At 40.7% G+C, this 17,735-nt stretch overlaps 1 protein-coding gene across 2 annotated transcripts; it reads left to right on the top strand.

Moving 5' to 3' along the window:
* The first annotated feature begins 1,601 nt into the window (after nt 1–1,601).
* stk36 (serine/threonine kinase 36 (fused homolog, Drosophila)) lies at nt 1,602–17,364 on the top strand. Of its 2 annotated transcripts, XM_018755590.2 has the most exons (20): nt 1,602–1,946; nt 2,187–2,327; nt 2,748–2,825; nt 4,129–4,259; nt 5,040–5,289; nt 8,531–8,624; nt 8,840–9,006; nt 10,909–11,078; nt 11,449–11,572; nt 11,894–12,022; nt 12,299–12,478; nt 12,592–12,680; nt 12,942–13,005; nt 13,148–13,258; nt 14,188–14,262; nt 14,502–14,613; nt 14,852–14,978; nt 15,150–15,339; nt 15,769–16,656; nt 17,064–17,364. In XM_018755590.2, exons 1-20 carry the CDS (start codon nt 1,863–1,865, stop codon nt 17,205–17,207), a joined length of 3,348 nt encoding a protein of 1,115 aa, XP_018611106.1. In that variant the 5' UTR covers nt 1,602–1,862; the 3' UTR covers nt 17,208–17,364. The 2 variants fall into 2 exon arrangements, with proteins under 2 accessions (XP_018611106.1, XP_018611107.1); XM_018755591.1 differs by lacking the exons at nt 1,602–1,946; nt 2,187–2,327; nt 2,748–2,825; nt 4,129–4,259 and adding an exon at nt 4,286–4,648.
* The last annotated feature ends 371 nt before the right edge of the window (nt 17,365–17,735 follow it).

The raw sequence follows: 17,735 nt of genomic DNA, 5'->3' as shown, positions 1-17,735 counted from the left end.
CCGCTTGGGGTGCCTTGTGATGGACTGGTGTCCCGTCCTGGGTGTATCCCCTCCCCCTCCGGCCTTACGCCCTGTGGTGCCGGTTCCCCGCGACCCCGTATGGGACAAGCGGTTCTGAAAATGTGTGTGTATTAAAACATACATTTGGATGTATTTTGATACTGGTGGTGTAAACTCTAATTTTAAAGTTTTTTAACCCAAATGTTCTGTAGACACATTTTTAAGACATCAGTCTTTATAATTTCATATCTTCCTATTTAAATGAATCGGTTCAGCGAAACCTACTGTTTGTTAGGGTATACAAAGGCAACTTTTAAGTTCAGTGCTTGATAACTAGGGAAATGTTCAAGATTTGACTTTATTTGCCAGACATTTGTGTGGCAACTAGTCAATATGCTCAGAACAATAATTCATATACTTTGTTATATAGCTTGATAGCAGTTATGTTTTTTAGTTCTGTAACATTGTCTTTGAAATGTGTGTGAGTGACACAGAGAGAGTGTGTTCCACTGATGTATGGATGAGTGACCCAGTGTAAGTAGTGTATCTAGCAGTGTAAGTCACCATGGTGAATAAGGTGTGTGAGCTGATAACACTACATAGAGTTCATTGGGAGTTGATTTGGAGAAAAGTGTCTGCTAAGTGAATAAATGTAAAAGTAAAATAATGACTGATTTGGTATTGATCATATTACTGTACATTTGTGAGTGTATTTTTTGCATATCTGCAGTGAAAGTGGCTGCATATTAATTAAAAACAACATTTTTCTACGGATTGTGAAAGTTTTTTTTGAGAATATATGACATGCACTGAAGAGTAAAAGTGTTGGCACACAAGTGGTGAAAAACTGGCATGCCATTACGTGGTGAGACTTAATGGACAGCATTATTTTTTCTTAAGTTGTGTCTGTTGGATGATATATTTTCATTCTTCAAGTCAATGCATAATCTGTGCATTAATAACCATACGAACGCTTACGATTTGTTTCTGGAACCAGTTATACCACTTTAAATGTCCCTGAAAAAACAGGGAACATTTACGGGTTGTTCCACAGAACAAAACAAATGTAATCCGTTCCGCTGTGTTATAAATGACGTCCTGGGTTTTCAGTCAATTTATAATCGTAGACATGATCTATTTTTAGTGTTACAACGCTTCAAATTATTATATAAATGGATGTGTTGTGCACTAATATGGTCCTATTAAACACCTGATACGCATTTAAAACTAATGAGGATGAGCCATTATTTTTTCAGTAAGTCAAATTAGTTCAGACATCCGATAAATATTGGAACAAATTTCCTTTTCTTGAAACTGTTGCCAGGACGCCACTTCGGTTGTTATGACGAGGCCCTCAGGAAGAAAAAAATATCGTTTTTGCTGTCTTCCAAATTGCCTGTTGAATTTAGGAAAAAGAAATTACTTATTCAAATACATTTGTGCCCTTTATGTCGATATGAGTACCACACCCTGCGTGTGTGAATATGCATTTATGTTTATATAAATTGTAATTAATGTATTCCACGGGTATTGTCATTCTTAAAAGACGGTCTTCCAGGCATTTCTGCTGCTTTGCCCGATTTGTTTTCGTGATCCAAAAACTTGCAAATGTTAGAATTTGTACACGCAAGACATCTATATGTATATTCAGAATTAATTTGGGCTTTAATTATTAATGATTAGACTAATGCAGTAGATAATTATTTCAAAAAGAGGATTTTTGGCTTTTATACGCTTGTTTTCTTCGTGAAACATTGTCCGACTCAATGAACAGTAACGTCGTGGAGGAACCGCGGTTCGTTCGGTTGGAGCGTGAAAAGCGATTTAACTTCTAAAAATAATAAAAGCGCAATTAATAAGCGATGGAGTCCTATCATGTGTTAGAAAGCATAGGAGAGGGCTCGTTTGGGCGGGTGTACAAAGGACGGAAAAAGTTCAGTGGCCAGGTATAAGTGCTTTTACTCATAACTATTTGTGTTTTATGCGCCTGCGCCGATAAATACGTATTGAGCTGAAGTAAAATATTACGAAGTGTCGTATATTTAATTTTTTCTTCCACTTGTAATATTCCATAACCCTAAGAATTCTATAAAAAAAACTCTTGTTAACCGCGCGAGGATTAATGTGACGTTTCCGCGTCGGTCAAGTTAATGACAGGAGGCGCTGTGGCCCTTTTCTGCTCCGAGGTGGTGGCTCTCAAGTTCATCCCCAAGGTGGGCCGCTCTGACAAAGAGCTGCGGTCCCTCCGGAGGGAGATCGACATCATGAGGGGACTGCGGCACCCCAACGTGATCCTGCTGCTCGACAGCTTCGACACGGAGCGAGAAGTACTTGACAATCATTTTCTGCACTTACTCGTGTTGATGTGCACTGCTTCATGTGCTGGAATGTCACAAATTAACTGTACTTTAGACCCACGTGGCACGTGTCTGCATCCAAATCTCCCCTTCTGTTGATGACGTAATGCATTAGCGCATACATCATTGTATTTTTCTAAGACGTACGTCGCTTTGGGGGAAAAGCGTCAGCTAAATTAATAAACTTAAATGTAAGCCTCAATTTATTATGATTATCATTGTGATTATTATTATTATTATTGTTGTTGTTGTTGTTATCATTATTATATTTCTTGATCGGCTCAAGCAAAGCAGCCAAAAGCAAAACTTACAGCTCCGATCGAAATAACCCAAATAGAAGTGCTGGTGCCGGGTGCGAGATCCACTAATGAGTGAACGCATTGCTGACAGGTCGTCGTTGTCACGGAGTATGCAGAAGGGGAGCTCTTCCAAATTCTGGAGGACGATGGAAGTTTGCCAGAGAAGCAGGTCTGTTGCAGCTCGTCCCGCCTTGTTATACGCTAGTCTCCACTTTACCAAAATGACCCGTTCCGCCCATTTCAATGATTTCGTGTGAAGACGAGCACGGAGGGTCCCCGCTACACGTGGTTGGGCGGGCCGTTGCTCCGCATTGGCGACCACGTGTCGCGCTCCTTCGCTCGTACGGAGCGAGAGCGCAGTATTAGGACTTGTTGCTGCAATTAAAAATCGAAAATTACAAACAAAAAAAAAATGTGTTTTTACATTTTGCTTAAAAATTTTTCTCTTTTCTGGTGACAACTAGTTATACTTCCTCTAAATATGATTTACTCTGTAGCAATGGGAAGGCGCGCTGGGTGCCCTCCTGCTAGCACTGGGTTCGAGGCACTGACTGATACTACCATGAGGGCCATGATGATGTGACATTAATTATAAAACAGGAAACAATGCAAACCAATTCAGCTTTTTACAAGGGATGCCTTAGATTCTCTTTTGGATAGCTTCATACTTTGGTTATTAACTCTGGTTAATACTTGGGGAAAGGAAATATAAACTGAATAAAAGTAATTCCATAATTCCACACTTTGTACCAAGAAAAAAAGACCAATGTAAGCAAAGCATCATCAGCCGCATTTATTATACATTCTTCTATTCTTAGACCTCTTATGTTTTCCATCATTTATTAATGGAAAAATCATCCCGCTGTATGTTTCACTTTAAGATGCACTTCTTCAGTCCACTTAAGCTTTGTTCTGGGACCATCTGTTCAACAGCAACCTAATATCACACACACACACACACACACACACACACACACAGTTTACAACCGCTTGTCCCAAGCAGGGGTCGCGGCAAACCGGAGCCTAACCCAGCAACACATGGCGCAAGGGGACACATCCAGGACGGGACGCCAGTCCATCACAAGGCACCCCAAGCAGGACTCGAACCCCAGACCCACCAGAGAGCAGGACCCAGTCAAACCCGCTGCGCCACTGCACCCTTGTAACAACATAATATGTAGGACCAAAATTAGGTCTACAGTACAGAAATGTTTAAAATATGAAATATATGCTCAGCCACATCTCACTCTCGATGCTACTGCCTTGATTCTGAGCAAGATTCTTAACCTGAACTGATTTACTTAATGGCCTTTTACAGAAAGTCTGTGTCCTTACACAGCATCAACAGGCAGAAAATGTAACATGCTCTAATGGTGTGCAGTCATACTTCACCTGATTTAAACTGGAATTTTTGGCGCTTCTTACTGCTTTTCCTGAGGCGAAATGATCATGTATTTTTTTTTTTTTTTTAGGTTCAAGTCATCGCTTGCCAACTTGTTTCCGCTTTGTACTATTTGCATTCTCATCGGATACTTCACCGTGACATGAAGCCGCAAAACATTCTGCTGGGAAAAGGAGGGGTAGTGAAGCTGTGTGATTTTGGGTATGTGTCAACAGTCTCTTGGCGTTGACTCCTGGAATCTTGCGTGTTGCACAAGAGCAATTCACATGGCCGTTGCTTAAACACAGGAATTCTTAGAAAAATGCACTGCGAAAGCCCAGCCAAAAGGAGGATTACCAAAATAATATCATTGTCTGTTCCTTAAAAACAGCAGCTGTGTTTTTGTGTGCACTTTTTTGTATGATTCTCTAGAATGTCAGTCATACGGTGCTCAGTGAACTGAAAACTACCGTCTTGATGAGCAGTCATGGTTATTTCAGGCTTTAAAGCTCATTGTTTGTCCTGCTGGAATGACAGGTCTTTCCAGAATCTTGCACAACACTTACATTTTGTGTTTCCATGGCAGCCCTTATGCCAAAAAGGGTAATATTGTGAGTATTGTCAATTCCTTGCATAACTCTTTCACTAGGTCTTCTGCTGAATAAGCGTGAGCTTCTTCTGCCACAAAAGAATTTGCTTTAATGACTGAAAAAAATCCAGCAAAATGAGAGATTGATGAATATTTCTGGTAATCTGATTTTAAAGCATTCCCTTTGACAGTGTTTTTTAGTGTTCAGTCAGCAACCAGTTTTCAAACAGTCCTGATGTTTCCAAGGGGTTTGTTTTTTAACATGAATATCACCGTTGACACATTATATAACATAGAGGAAACTTCTTGTAGCTGAACCTTGTAGTTCTTGGAGAAAAGCATCTGCTGAATGAATAAATGTAAATGTCATCCTGTTCTGGTTTGTACTGAGCTTGTTTACTCTACACTTGCAGTTTTGCCCGTGCAATGAGCGTGTCCACCCTGGTACTGACCTCCATCAAGGGCACACCCCTCTATATGTCTCCAGAGCTGGTGGAGGAGAAGCCCTACGACCACACAGCTGACCTGTGGTCACTAGGCTGCATACTATATGAACTCCACACGGGGGCTCCTCCTTTCTACACCAACTCCATCTTTCAGCTGGTAAAGTTGATTGTCCAGGATCCGGTCAAGTGGCCTGAGAGCATGAGCGAGGATTGCACGGTACAGTACATCAGTACACTTATAGCTTAGTCACTTGTAAGTTTATTCCTAGTCACAATTTAAATTACATTTACCTGATGCTTTTCTTCAAAGTGACTTACAATAGTTTACACAGATTATTCCTTTGCCAAAATCAGAGTTTCTGTTGCTGTGTTTTACAGTTGATCACCTTGTTACACACTTGACTAAGGCCAAGAGTTAGTTTGTTACTCAGAAAGTTCGCAGGTGAAATGTAACACCATGTGGGCCAGGGGTCATCATCGGTTCTATGTGCAGCTACTTCTGTAATGTATGCTGACAAAAACAACAGTATTGGCCCAAGTACACTTTTCTTTACTCTGAGTTGTAGGTGGCTTTGGAAAAAAGTGTCTCCTAAATGGATAAACGTAAATGTGAAGGTCAGTAACTCAAAAAGCACCGCAGGTCAACTGAGCAACACTGTCTCTCTTTGTCTGTTCTACTGAGCAGCTCACGGATGGTAGGGGGTGACAGCCCTTGCTCTGGTGAGCCAGGATGGCTCGTGCATGCTCATGCACTTTCTTAGTCCCCTGGCAGACAGAAGTATTTATTGCACATTGCAGATAAGAAAGCCCAGTAAAGAACCCTAGCACATAGTGTGCTCACCTGCAGCTCCATGATGGGCACCTTCTTTCACCCCACGCAACACACGAAATTCACAAATACCAACTAAATGTGTAATTATAAGAAATAAAGGCATAATCATAAGAAAATTTGAAAACAGTCTAATTTGATATTTACCCTGAAGCGCAGACATCAGCTGTGCGTCAACTTGGAGATGGAGGTATTACATGGTGGTGGAGAATGACGAAGAAGCTGCATTTCACTGATAGCTCAAAACTGGTAGATGTGGAAGGCAGAGGATCATGTAGAGTTTGATCACCTTGGTTCTTTTCCATCTTCTCCACTCTTTTAAAAAACTGTAACTCGGTGCTTAGTATTCATGATCGCTATCTGTTGGTGCATCGGGTGGCACTTTTGCGCATGATCCCAGTATGCTAGCCCTCTTTAAGGGAAAAATAAAAACAAAGTTTGTATTGGAGAAAAACTTGATACACAAAAGTTCGTAAGTTCGGGATTAACTGTATTTAGCTGATGTCTTTGTCCAAGGTGACTTACAAGATTTGGTTGTTGACCAGAGGTACACTTTGCTCAAGAGTACTACAGCAGGAAACTCCTAGTCGCAGTCATAGTACCATCAACTTATTATTCGTCACACATACATAGGCTAGCTGGTATTATTCTAGTGACAGTCAATATATCATCAACGTAACGTTATCGGCAACACATATGCTGTAGTTTGTGTTACACCTGTGTACTTTACATATCAAGAATAATTTGATTTCAGTAAGGGAAAGAAGTATGATTACTTTGCTGCCTTAACAAATATAATTCTGACTTTTTCAAAGATACTAATGAAAACTATTCCTTCTGAATACACTTCATTAAACAATTTATGACCATAAAACATTCGTAACAGTGGCTTGTAAATTTAATTTCTGTAAGTCAACATACATTTCAGTACAGAAAATTTATTTGGTTATTATTCCACATTTTTTACCCAAATATTCAAAGTTATAGGCTGATCATACATCAAGAACAAACATTTAATGGAATTTAACACTGGTAATTTTAATGCAATCTGCAAAGGCAGTTGTTTTGGCTCTAGAGCCTTGTAAGGCTATTGACATGTAGTTTTTTTTTTCTTTCTTAAAATTTTTGCGGCACAACAATAATCTCTGAACTTTGACAAGCCCATAACTATGTTATATCAGTGTTTCCTAAAAAACCAAATGCATAAAAGAAAACCACTGAGAAATTTATCACATAGGCAAAATCTACACACAGTCATATCAAGTTACTTGTGAAATGACAAGGAGCCCCATGTAGTGTCGGATATTGCTAGTAGAATTTGTGTGGTCCTCTAGTCATAAAGGAGTGTGATTTGTGCAAAATAATTTTGCTTATAAAACTAAGTAGGGTTGGAATTGAAACTACAGATTGCTGTTGCTTATGAAACCCAATGCTCATATAAAATAGTCTAAATGTACTCTTCATATGTACTGCTGAATATTTCAACGTTTCTTACTGTTCTTATTATCTGAAAAACTTCATGGTAAAGGTTCTCGACCATGGCAATAGTAGATAGTTGTGGGTTAAATTATTTTCAATTATGCCATGCTTGTTAGTGTAATGATTTGGTTTTCGTGATAAATGTACTTGCAGAAGTCTATGATTAAACTCATTAGGGCTCTTTGTGATGACAATGCTTGGTTTCATCCCCAGGGTGCAGCCCTCCATCATTCTCTGTGTTAGTGTCGTGTCATGAACCCCATGTAGGAGGCGGTTCCTCTTAAGGTTCCCGTCTGTTTCCCATCGGGGAGGTGTAACCCCTCCCTGCAGGAGTGAGCCCCTCTCAAAGCCATGCAGGGAAGATGAATGGCTTTTGCATTACAATACGCTTGCTGCCTAGCCGCCTGCTTACTACAAGAGACGTAAAGAGTCCCTTTTGCTCCTATAACAGCCTAGTCCAGTGTTTAGGCCTGTTCACACAGAACTGATTGAACCAAGGGCAATTCAGCCCAGTATTCAGCCATTTTTTTTCACACTGGCTCAATTCATCTGAGGTTTGGGCACCAAACTGTTTCAGTCCAAGTCTTTACTGCTGAGCACTTTTCAAAATAGATTCTTCAACATTGATACAATTGCTGGGATTCAGAGTAACCCTCCATATGTGTGTGTGTGTGATGTGACGCAGACAACTATAAAAGCATATTAAAATGTATGTAAAATAATTAATCATTACTGTCATTGAATCCAAAGCCTATTGTTATTATTCAGAAGAATTTCCGAGTGTTTGTCAGTACCTGTACCTTTGAGGAAGGTGTTTACTTGGACCTCTCAAGCCTTTGCTTGTGAGGAAGCATGGGATGAATCTTGATTGTTTCACATTTACAACAGGTTTTCCCTCAGTGTCAGCATAGGGTGAAACTTTTAAAGCCTCATGTCAAGCAGGGTTTTCTCAACCTTGTCTAAAACTGCCTGTGTAAAAAATGTCTTTTTCAAGCAGCGTGAAGGTGTATTTAATTAATTTTTTTTTTTTTTCTTAATTTCTAAGAGTTCTGTCATTTTTTATTGTGCAAACATCTTTCTATGGACAAGCATGTCAGTTAAATATAGAATAATGACAATAATAATTGAAAATAATTTATTTTCATTTTAGAGTTTCTTGAAAGGCTTGTTGACTAAGGATCCTCAGAAAAGGTTGTCATGGCCAGACCTCTTATATCACCCCTTCGTTGCTGATGGAGTTTTAGGTAAGGCTTCACCTCATATCTGAGGTTGTTCTGTCTTCTTTCATTGGCAAATTAAGAAATGGCAAACATTCAATGTTGCAGAGTGAGCTCTTAGACCTGCACAGACACGTCGTATCCTTTTACTGTGATGTGATTAGTTGGGTTTGTCGTCACCCCCCTTCCTAATGACACGGTGGAACGGTTTTTCTCGGCCACTTGTGCGTTCTGCCAAACAGTGCTCCCCGACAGCGGATCCGACAACCCGCTGACAGTGACACCCAGCCCGGGCCTACAGGCGCTCAGGCTGCAGCAGGTGAAGGAGAAGGCGGGACCCCACAGTTTGGAAGGGAGGCTGCTGTGCAAGGCCTGGGAGCGGAGAGGCAAAGACAGGAAAGCTAAGAAGGTGTATCGGATAATACCTGCACACCATGATTACTGTGTCCATGCAAAACATGTTTTTGAATTTCTGTACAAACATCATTTCACATTTAATTAAATTCAGCCTATGGGTCTATTCCAAATTCAGGGAAAGCAATTAAAATAGTTTAACAGACTTGCATATGCGTTCTACGGTGGGAGCAGATAATACTCACCCTTTGACTGTTAGCAAAATTTTCTGTTTCAACCAAAAGTTACAACACATTTGAATTAAGTTTTTTGTGTGGGTAACAAAACATACATTTAAATGTGCCAAAATCACTTTTCTATTAAAAGTACATAAAAACACAGAACTGAAAAATCCATCTTTGAAAAATATTCACTTAGTACTCAAGCATTTCATATTTTGTAGCAGCAATTATAAGGCTCTTATGGTGTATTGTAACTAGTTTTTCACATTTTCCAGATTTAAAAAATTGTTCCAACTATTGCAGGTTACATGAGGAGCAACAGTGTACAGAAATCTTACATTCCTGCCATAGAGTTTCTGGGATTGGGATTTAAGTCAGGATTTTGACCGAACCACTCAACTTTCACCTTGTTTTTAAGCCCTAAAGAGTAGCTTTGGTTTTGTGTTTGGAGTCATTCTCTTGTTGAAGCTGTCCCAATTTCAGATCTTTTGCATACTGTACAAGGATTTGCTCCATTATCTATGTATTTTCCTTACTCCATTTTACCCTCTATTTTGCCAAGCCTACCGGTCTCTGCCAACAAAAAGCAACCCCACAATTTTAACCACCACCACCACATTTTAACGCTGGGACAGTGTTCTATAAGTGATGAGCTGTGCTCTTTTCGCACACACATAGAGCTTGAGATAAAAAATGAGATATTTGGCCTTATCAGACGACAGAATTCTTTTCTACATTCTTTCAGAAGCTACTCCATGCAAGTTCGGTTTGCAAAATTCAGTCCTTTCCATTCAACCATATAGGGCTAGGCTGGTGCAGTGCCTGATCAGTTATTGACTCACTCAGTTTTTCCCATCTCCCTTGTGACTTGCTGCAAATCCTTTATTGTTTTTGGCCTCTTGACTGCTTCTCTGGCCAGGTTTCTTCTTGCTTTGCTGCTCAGTTTTTGGGGGATGACCTGTTCTTTGAGGATTTCAGGTAGTTCAATGTGTTCTCCATTTCCTGATAATAGATCTAACAGTGCTCCTTTGGATTTTCAATGTCTTTGAAATTGTTTTATACCCCATGTCAGACTGATTCCTAGTCCCTGAGGAAGCTCTTTTCTCCTCATATTGCTCTGTATGCAGTGACCAACTGGGTGATATCACACAAACTGGTATGTTTAAGCTGGCAAGGACTGGTGAATTCAGTTAAAACAGTTTAAGTGCCTTAAGTTTAAGGTGGATTCCCATCAACTGATTGTGCAAATTTTAATGGCCACAAGTTGAGGCTACACTTTGTAAAATGACTAAATGTCAACGGGGTGAATACTTTGCAGAGCCTTTTTTAAAAAACTTTAATAAGTGATTATTGCCTGTCAAAATGGTAAATATATCTTGTTAATTATACAAAAAAAATCCAGTTCAAATATGTTGTAGCAGCAAACTGTGGTAGCAACCAGGGAAGAATATTTTCTACTGTGTAACATTAGTACAGAAGACAGCAGATAAACAAGTATAAACGTATTCTTTGGGTGTTGATGTTTAACTGATAAAGGTAAAAGAAAATCACTAGAAATCCAAAAAGTTTGTACATGCTTTGAATTTGTGGATTATGTTGGTCACAATAATGTCGGCAAATAAATGTGCTGCTTTGTCCAAAAAATTGTGTTACTGGGAAAAAATAGTCATGGAGAAATCTGTCAGGTTGTGGCTAAAAAATGCTTAATACAGTGGGTCTGTCCTTCTTTTCTTTAGGGTTTTTCAGAAAATGGACAAATAGGAGGAACGAGGGGTGACTCCTCCAATAAGCCACCTACGAGAAGAGCTCCACGTGATCGGACCCCCTCAAAAGATTGTACGGACACCCCTTTAGAGAATGTGGCCGAGGAATCTGCACAACCAGCTGCTGTGAAACTAGCCGACAGGTACGTTCACTTGAACAGATGCAGAACTTCTTATTTTAATGCAAAGCAGCAATTTTGTTATCCGGAGACGAATACGTTGCTCAGGACAGGAGTACCTGAAAAGCTTAAATGGTTACAGTTTTACCACATGTCCATGCAGTGTCACTGTTGTACTGTTTAGAAGAGCAGCCACACGGAATGTAGTTGACACAAAAGGCACTTTTAACCACATTTAAGGAGGCTTGTTGTGGGCAAAAAAAAAAAAAAAAAAAAACATTTTCACTGCAGACATCTAGATTTCAGCGTATGATCACGCACTCATCAGATGCCCATTCCACACCGTTCTATCCATTTGCACTAAAATGACCACTGTGTGCCGCCGCGTACTCAGAATGGGTCAGATCAGCAGGGACTATGCCAAGGAGTTTCCTTCTGTAGAGGTCGGACCCAGGTGCATCCTCAAGCAACCGCACAGAGGCCAGGGCTGTCTGGATTCCGTTCACTTGGAGAACGAGGTCAGTGTCCTCCTCTTTGCCATATGACTCGGTGCTGCTTACAGTCCACACTTACTGGGGCTTGAGGGCATGTTTGCTAATATTTCACACTTAAATTTGGTTTTTAATATTTTAGTTTGGTATTTACATGATGAGGTTTGTGGGGTGTAATTGGATTTGAGAGGTCTGTGTGGGTGCGCATGTTCCTGACTAATTAGCCTGCTGGCAAAACATCACAAAAACGGATAATTAACATACTACACTTTATGTACTTTATGTAACAGTCTTAATGTAATTTCACCTTGCTTCATTGCTGTTCTCGCTTACCTGTTGTACAAATAGGATGTTGACAGCGATGAGGAATTGCAGCATTTAATTAATAAAACTGACCCAGGGAATCCAGCACTTACAGCCTTTGACCAGGCCGTCTTGCCACGTTTGAGGACCCGATTAATGACATCTAAAGTCCAGGTAAAAAAGAACCAATTTATCAGTCTGTGAAGCCCTCTGGTACAAGACATCCAAACTGAGTATAACTTTTTATTGCAGTCCCTGACATAGAGCTGTCATATGAACTTTTTTTGCCTTGTTATTCAGTCTGTGCGCTTGTGTCTAGCACTGAGAATTTTTTTTAAAACATACTGTTTATTTTTTGGTAACAAAGCTGAAAAGTCTTGTGTGAACTGAGCCCACACAGAATTCAGTAAGCATTCTGTCACATCTTCATGCATTCCTCTGCATCACCAGCTACTGGGCGGAATGTTGGAAGGAGCATGCCGAATCCGTCCACCTCTGCGGGTCCTGAGTAACCTTCTGACCCCAGACTTAGACTCCAAGGCTGCAACCTCCATGGCCACGGAATTGGGCTTGCCTGACCTCTTGTTCAGTCTAATTGAGGACATCCTGGAGAACCCTGTCTCAAAGCAGGTAAACGCAGGCCAGCCCTTAATACAACATTACTGCCGTTTTCCTCATGACAGCTATCCCTAGTCTTCACTTAGGGACATGAATTAATGTTTAGTCTTCCCCTTTTCTTGCAGCCTTGGTGCATACCAGTCCTAGGAGATTTGCTCTCTTTGCTTGTGGCATACTGGGAAAGGCACTTTGTTGCAGAACCAGTTGAAAAGCGGTGATGTACTGCACTTTTTTAATGAAACAATGATGAAGAATCCAGGTTGTACTGTAGTTATACCCAGGACAAGTAATTCTTAAATGAAGATTATAAATTGGCTGAATATGTAGGGTGTCATATGTCCAGTAAATGCTCAATTAAATATTGCCATAGTGGTAATGGTGCATCATTGAAAAAATGATGAACAAGTCTCAGCAGGAGCTTCTGACTTAAAGAGCATGTCTTTTCTTTTTGGAACTCCATGGTAACCATTGACAGACTGGAGGAACAAGCCAGACTCTTCATCACTATTTTGCTTCGTCCAGATATGGCTCCTTTGGCAGTGAGTAAATCATTTGTAGAAAAAGACCTTGTATTTCTGGTGTAACCTCAATTTCTAATGGCATTTCTGCACAGTAGCAGTGTCTGCACAGATTGGACAGAGGGTGGCCCCAGGGTGATGCTGTGCTCTGCCTGTGTCTCAGCCTTCAGCTGCCACTGTGTTAGCCCTGTTCACACAACAGGGCATCCTGGTGGATGTCTCCCCTGATAAGCTCATCACCGCCATGGAGGCTGCCCTGTCTTCCCATGTGGAGGTACATGTCACAGCAAGCTGCCGACCCGTGTCTTCTAAGCCAGAAACATCCTCAATGTACAAGGCTGACTTAGACATTTATAGTAAAAAAAAAAAAAAAAATTAAGATTATAGCGAGGGACAGTGTTTTCCTAATTATGTTCTGCTATGTAAATTTGTACGATATACATTTATTTACATTTACATTTATTCATTTAGCAGATGCCACATTTTCTCCAAAGCGACGTACATCTCACAGAAAAATGTATGTGCATCATAAGAAAGAGAGACTTGGATGCCGACATGTGATTCAAAGCACAGCTAATTTGTTACATTCCACCATATGAACCAGTGTGCATAATACCAGTAGCTGCATAAAACTTTATTCATCGATCAACAATTTCTAATCACAAAATTGTAACATTTACATAACGTGAGTAGTTGCGTAAAAGTGTATCTGTGTTTCAGAGAGTTATGATCACAAAGTTATTGAGCATTAAAAATTTATACATTAACGTGCACTTAAGACATCGTGGGAGAAGTGAATTCGGAAGAGGTGAGTTTTAAGACCCTTCTTCAATGTAGAAAGAATCAGTGGTTCTGAGTGAGAAGGGGAGGTTATTCTACCATTTTGGAGCCAGAACCAAAAACCTTTGTCCTTTGGATTTTGGACCTCTTACGTGTGGGACCACCAAGCAGGCAGAGATGGAGGAGCGTTATGAAGAGTAATTAACAGTTACTCTGGATAGTGGAGTTTCCTTCCTTTTCCTTAGAAGTTAAGTAGTTTGGTGCTTCTTACCAGCAGTAGAAAAAAAGTTATGTGTATTCTGGTCATTTTGCCATTAATACATTTCAGTGCTTCTGCTATTTTTTGTTTAGTTTACTTGTTAAGAGAATATTTTACAGCAGAATCGGCTTGACTTGTTGACCCTCTTGTTGCATTTTTCTTAGCACCATGTCCCTCCAACCCGAGACTGGGGACTTTTTGATGGCTTCCTAGTAGTGTTCTTTCAGACTCTCTCTGAAGCAAGTACATTATTTACTGTATTATTTCTCAATTTCTTGTTTATCAGACAGTTTGAAGAATGAGGCTTACAAGTACAGTTTACCCATTTATTTACCTAGATATTTACTGAAGTAATAATGAGTGTGCTAAAAGCTGCATCTTTATACTCATGTTATCAGGTTTTTTTTCTGTTTTACCAGATAGTGCGTTTTAAATCCTCCCCTGTTTTTTTCTACCTTCTGATGTTGTCTCTCTGCAGCAAGCAGAATTCCCTCACTCTCAGTTTTTGAACTCGGATCTCTGGCGCTTCCTGTGGGTGAGAGTTAGCGATGCACTCAAGGTGGACAACATGAAATATTTTTCACTTAGCGGTATGTCCTTGGCATATGAAAATGTCTGCGTTACAGAGCAGTTTAAATGACTGATATGTCTGTACCTTATTGTCCTTTAATGATACATCTATAAATTCACGTAACGTTCCACAAACCAAACAAAATTTGTATATGTATATGGTTTAAGTATACATACTGTATGTAATAATAGAAATATATATACATATGTATAAATATTTACATTTATTTTTAATCCTTCACCTTTCCCATCCTATAGGTCTGCACATCTTCCTCTCATTGGCTCTCTCCATGTTCACCAGAGAGCCCCAGCACTGCATCCCTCTTCTTGCTGATAAGGAGATGGGCTGCGTGGCAACCTTAGGACATCTACTTACAGCTGACCGGTCAGTAACTTCAGCTTTTGCTGCAGCATTTCTAAATACAGCTATTTGTGAGTAAAACCATCGCTATGTTGTCTGGTTTAAAAATGATTTCAAATGTTATTCTTGAGCCAAACACAACAGTGTAGATGTGTTGTGGATTGCCCCCCCCCCTCCACCTGGTATTCCTCACAGGGTAGGAATGAAGGACTGGACTTCAGAATGGAGACCCACCCCCCCATGTAGTGACACCAGTCAGAGCAGCCTATCACTGATGAGCTGCCACCTGCTCTGCTTCCCATTCGCTCTTGAGGTGTCCAATGAGACCATGGAGCAGATCCTCCAATCGTATCACAGATGTGACATCGTCTCCCGTCTGCTGCAGGTCCGGTAGCTGCTTTACCTTCAACTCTATGTGAAACACTACAGCAAAATAAATATAAAAATGTAAAAGGATATTGAAATGAAATGTCTGAGGAAATGTTTCTGAGACACACGTTTTTTAACGCTGTTGCAAAAAGGCCGCAGTTAATTGTATGTCACGTTATCATTTTTCTTATTCCTACACCTGTGAAATGGGGTTATTCGTGTTTATCATTAGTTGTATCGAGATATGTATCCAAATCTGATACTGCTTACTCATTAATATGACCGACAAAATATAGCAAAAAATCAGAGTAAAGCTGAAACAGTATTTTTTTCGAAATAAATTTATTTTTAGTGGGATTGAAATGTATTTTATAGTGTGTTTAGCTTTATTTCTTTATGTCAGCATCAATGAACACGTTGTACATACACATGAACCTGTGTTCAGCTCTCTTTAGGTCTCCCATTACCTCTTGTGGAGTTACCCCTCGCCCTGCTGTGTCGTCTGTTGCTGTGTGACCCAGAGCATTCCGTCTCCACGTTCATGGCTGCTGCTGAGCTCTCTGGCTTCTTCCGTCCCTCATCTGGACCGGAGCACACTGACGACTTTAGCCCCCCTGATGAAGGGCATCAGGGACTCTGCCACCCAGTGGGTAGAACAGCCAGTTCCCTCCTAAGTGCATTCCTCAATTCAGAAGGGTTCTCAGATTTGGCTGCAGAACTCATCACCGTGGTGTCTCTGACAGCCCGCTGTTTGCTGCGACCCTCTCTCTCCCACCTGTACATAGACCCAGCCTTACTAAGGACATCCTTGGCTTTCTCAGACCACACAGTGAGAGCTGCCACCTGTAGCTTGCTTGGTAATCTCAATCCCATGGTGGCGCAGACCCTTCCTGACGAGCAGGCCCTCCTGAGGCTCTTCCAAGATCTGATTGCCAGGCTCCATGATGAATCCTTGCCTGTGCGCAGGGTGGGTTGCCGGGCAGTTGGCACATGGTTGGGTCTGATTGGCAGGGTAGGTGGAGACAGTAAAGAAAAAGTTAGTGGTCCAGGAGGGGAGTCAACAACTTGCAGGGTTGATGGGTGGGTGAAAGTGGCTCAAGGGGCAGTACCAGCACTAGTGGCCCTCCTGCGGGACCCTGACTCGCTGGTACGTCGACACTGTTGCGGAGCCCTGGGGAATCTGGCTGTGCTCCAGGGCATGACGGCCTCCTTGCTCCAGTTTCATGCCCCTGGCAGACTCCTCCATACTGCTTGCACAGACTCCCAGCAGGAGGTGAGGCTCGCGGCCATCAGCAACCTCCGTGTCTTCAGCCAACAGACCGAGCTACAAAGGGTGAGCACCGTGCATTTATTGCACATTTGCAGACAGTTGGCACAGACTGAAAGTGGCTAACTTGGTTTCGGTCACAATTTTTGTGGCTTTTGTCCCAAGAGGGCCTTTTATAATATCAGTTTTCAAATGGGTTAATGATTTATCTGTATACGATCCACAGTTCATAAAGCCACCTGCAAAACTCTCACTCAGTTTACCCTACAGCGAGTGTTGTTCGGTTCAGTGTAATCAGTATTACCATCAAAGAACTGAGATTATCTGTATTACCGTAAAAGAATTAAAACAGACATTATGAAAAACTTAATTAACGGATACAATTTCCTTTTTAAATCAGTTTTTTCTTAAATCATTAAGCCGATTTGCATCTAATGGCCCACTCTGGCTTGTGTTTCTGCTCCTAATCTTAGGCTTTAGTGTCCTTGGATGCCTTTGAGAAACTAAGTCAGGTGTTCCAGAATGCACCTGCTCCGCATCAGTGCCACTGGCTCATCAACCAGCTGCGTCCCTCTGGAAGGCCCGGACAGCACCAGAATTCTCACACACACCGTTAGCGGCACTAAGCCATGTTGTCCTTTTTGCTTCTGACCTTTCCATTTCATGACAAGGTCAAGTCACATGTGGAATTTGTCATTAATGGGATTTACATATTTTGTAAAATTTGAGAAGATTTTTTTTCTTAGATTTGTTATAAAGGTTTTCTAAACTGAACCTCACATTTCATAGAATAAACTGTAATGCTTTCTATTGTGTGTTCCAGTTTAATTAAAATATTATTTCCTTTAATCCAGCCTGCTGTGATAAAATATATTTAGTTGTGGAGAGAAGGATAAAAAGGCACTGCACCGAACCACACTTTAAAAAGTCTTAAAATATTTCACATTTTTACGGACTAAGTTAACGGTTCCGTCTGTACAATACAGCAATACAATAGGTAATACGAGTGTTACACGAATTATGTTTTATGTAAAATTTTCCACCGCATGTTTTTATTGTGTGTGATGCCGTTTTAGTGTGTATTGTTACAGTGGTGTAATATGTAGGCTACAGATGTAAATGAATTCAAATGAAATTATAAATTG

The sequence above is a fragment of the Scleropages formosus genome, chromosome 4 (genome assembly GCF_900964775.1).
Source record: "Scleropages formosus chromosome 4, fSclFor1.1, whole genome shotgun sequence".
Classification (NCBI taxonomy): domain Eukaryota; kingdom Metazoa; phylum Chordata; class Actinopteri; order Osteoglossiformes; family Osteoglossidae; genus Scleropages; species Scleropages formosus.
The sequence above is the reverse complement of the archived record's forward strand: the minus strand, read 5'-3'. Positions and strand labels throughout refer to the sequence as shown.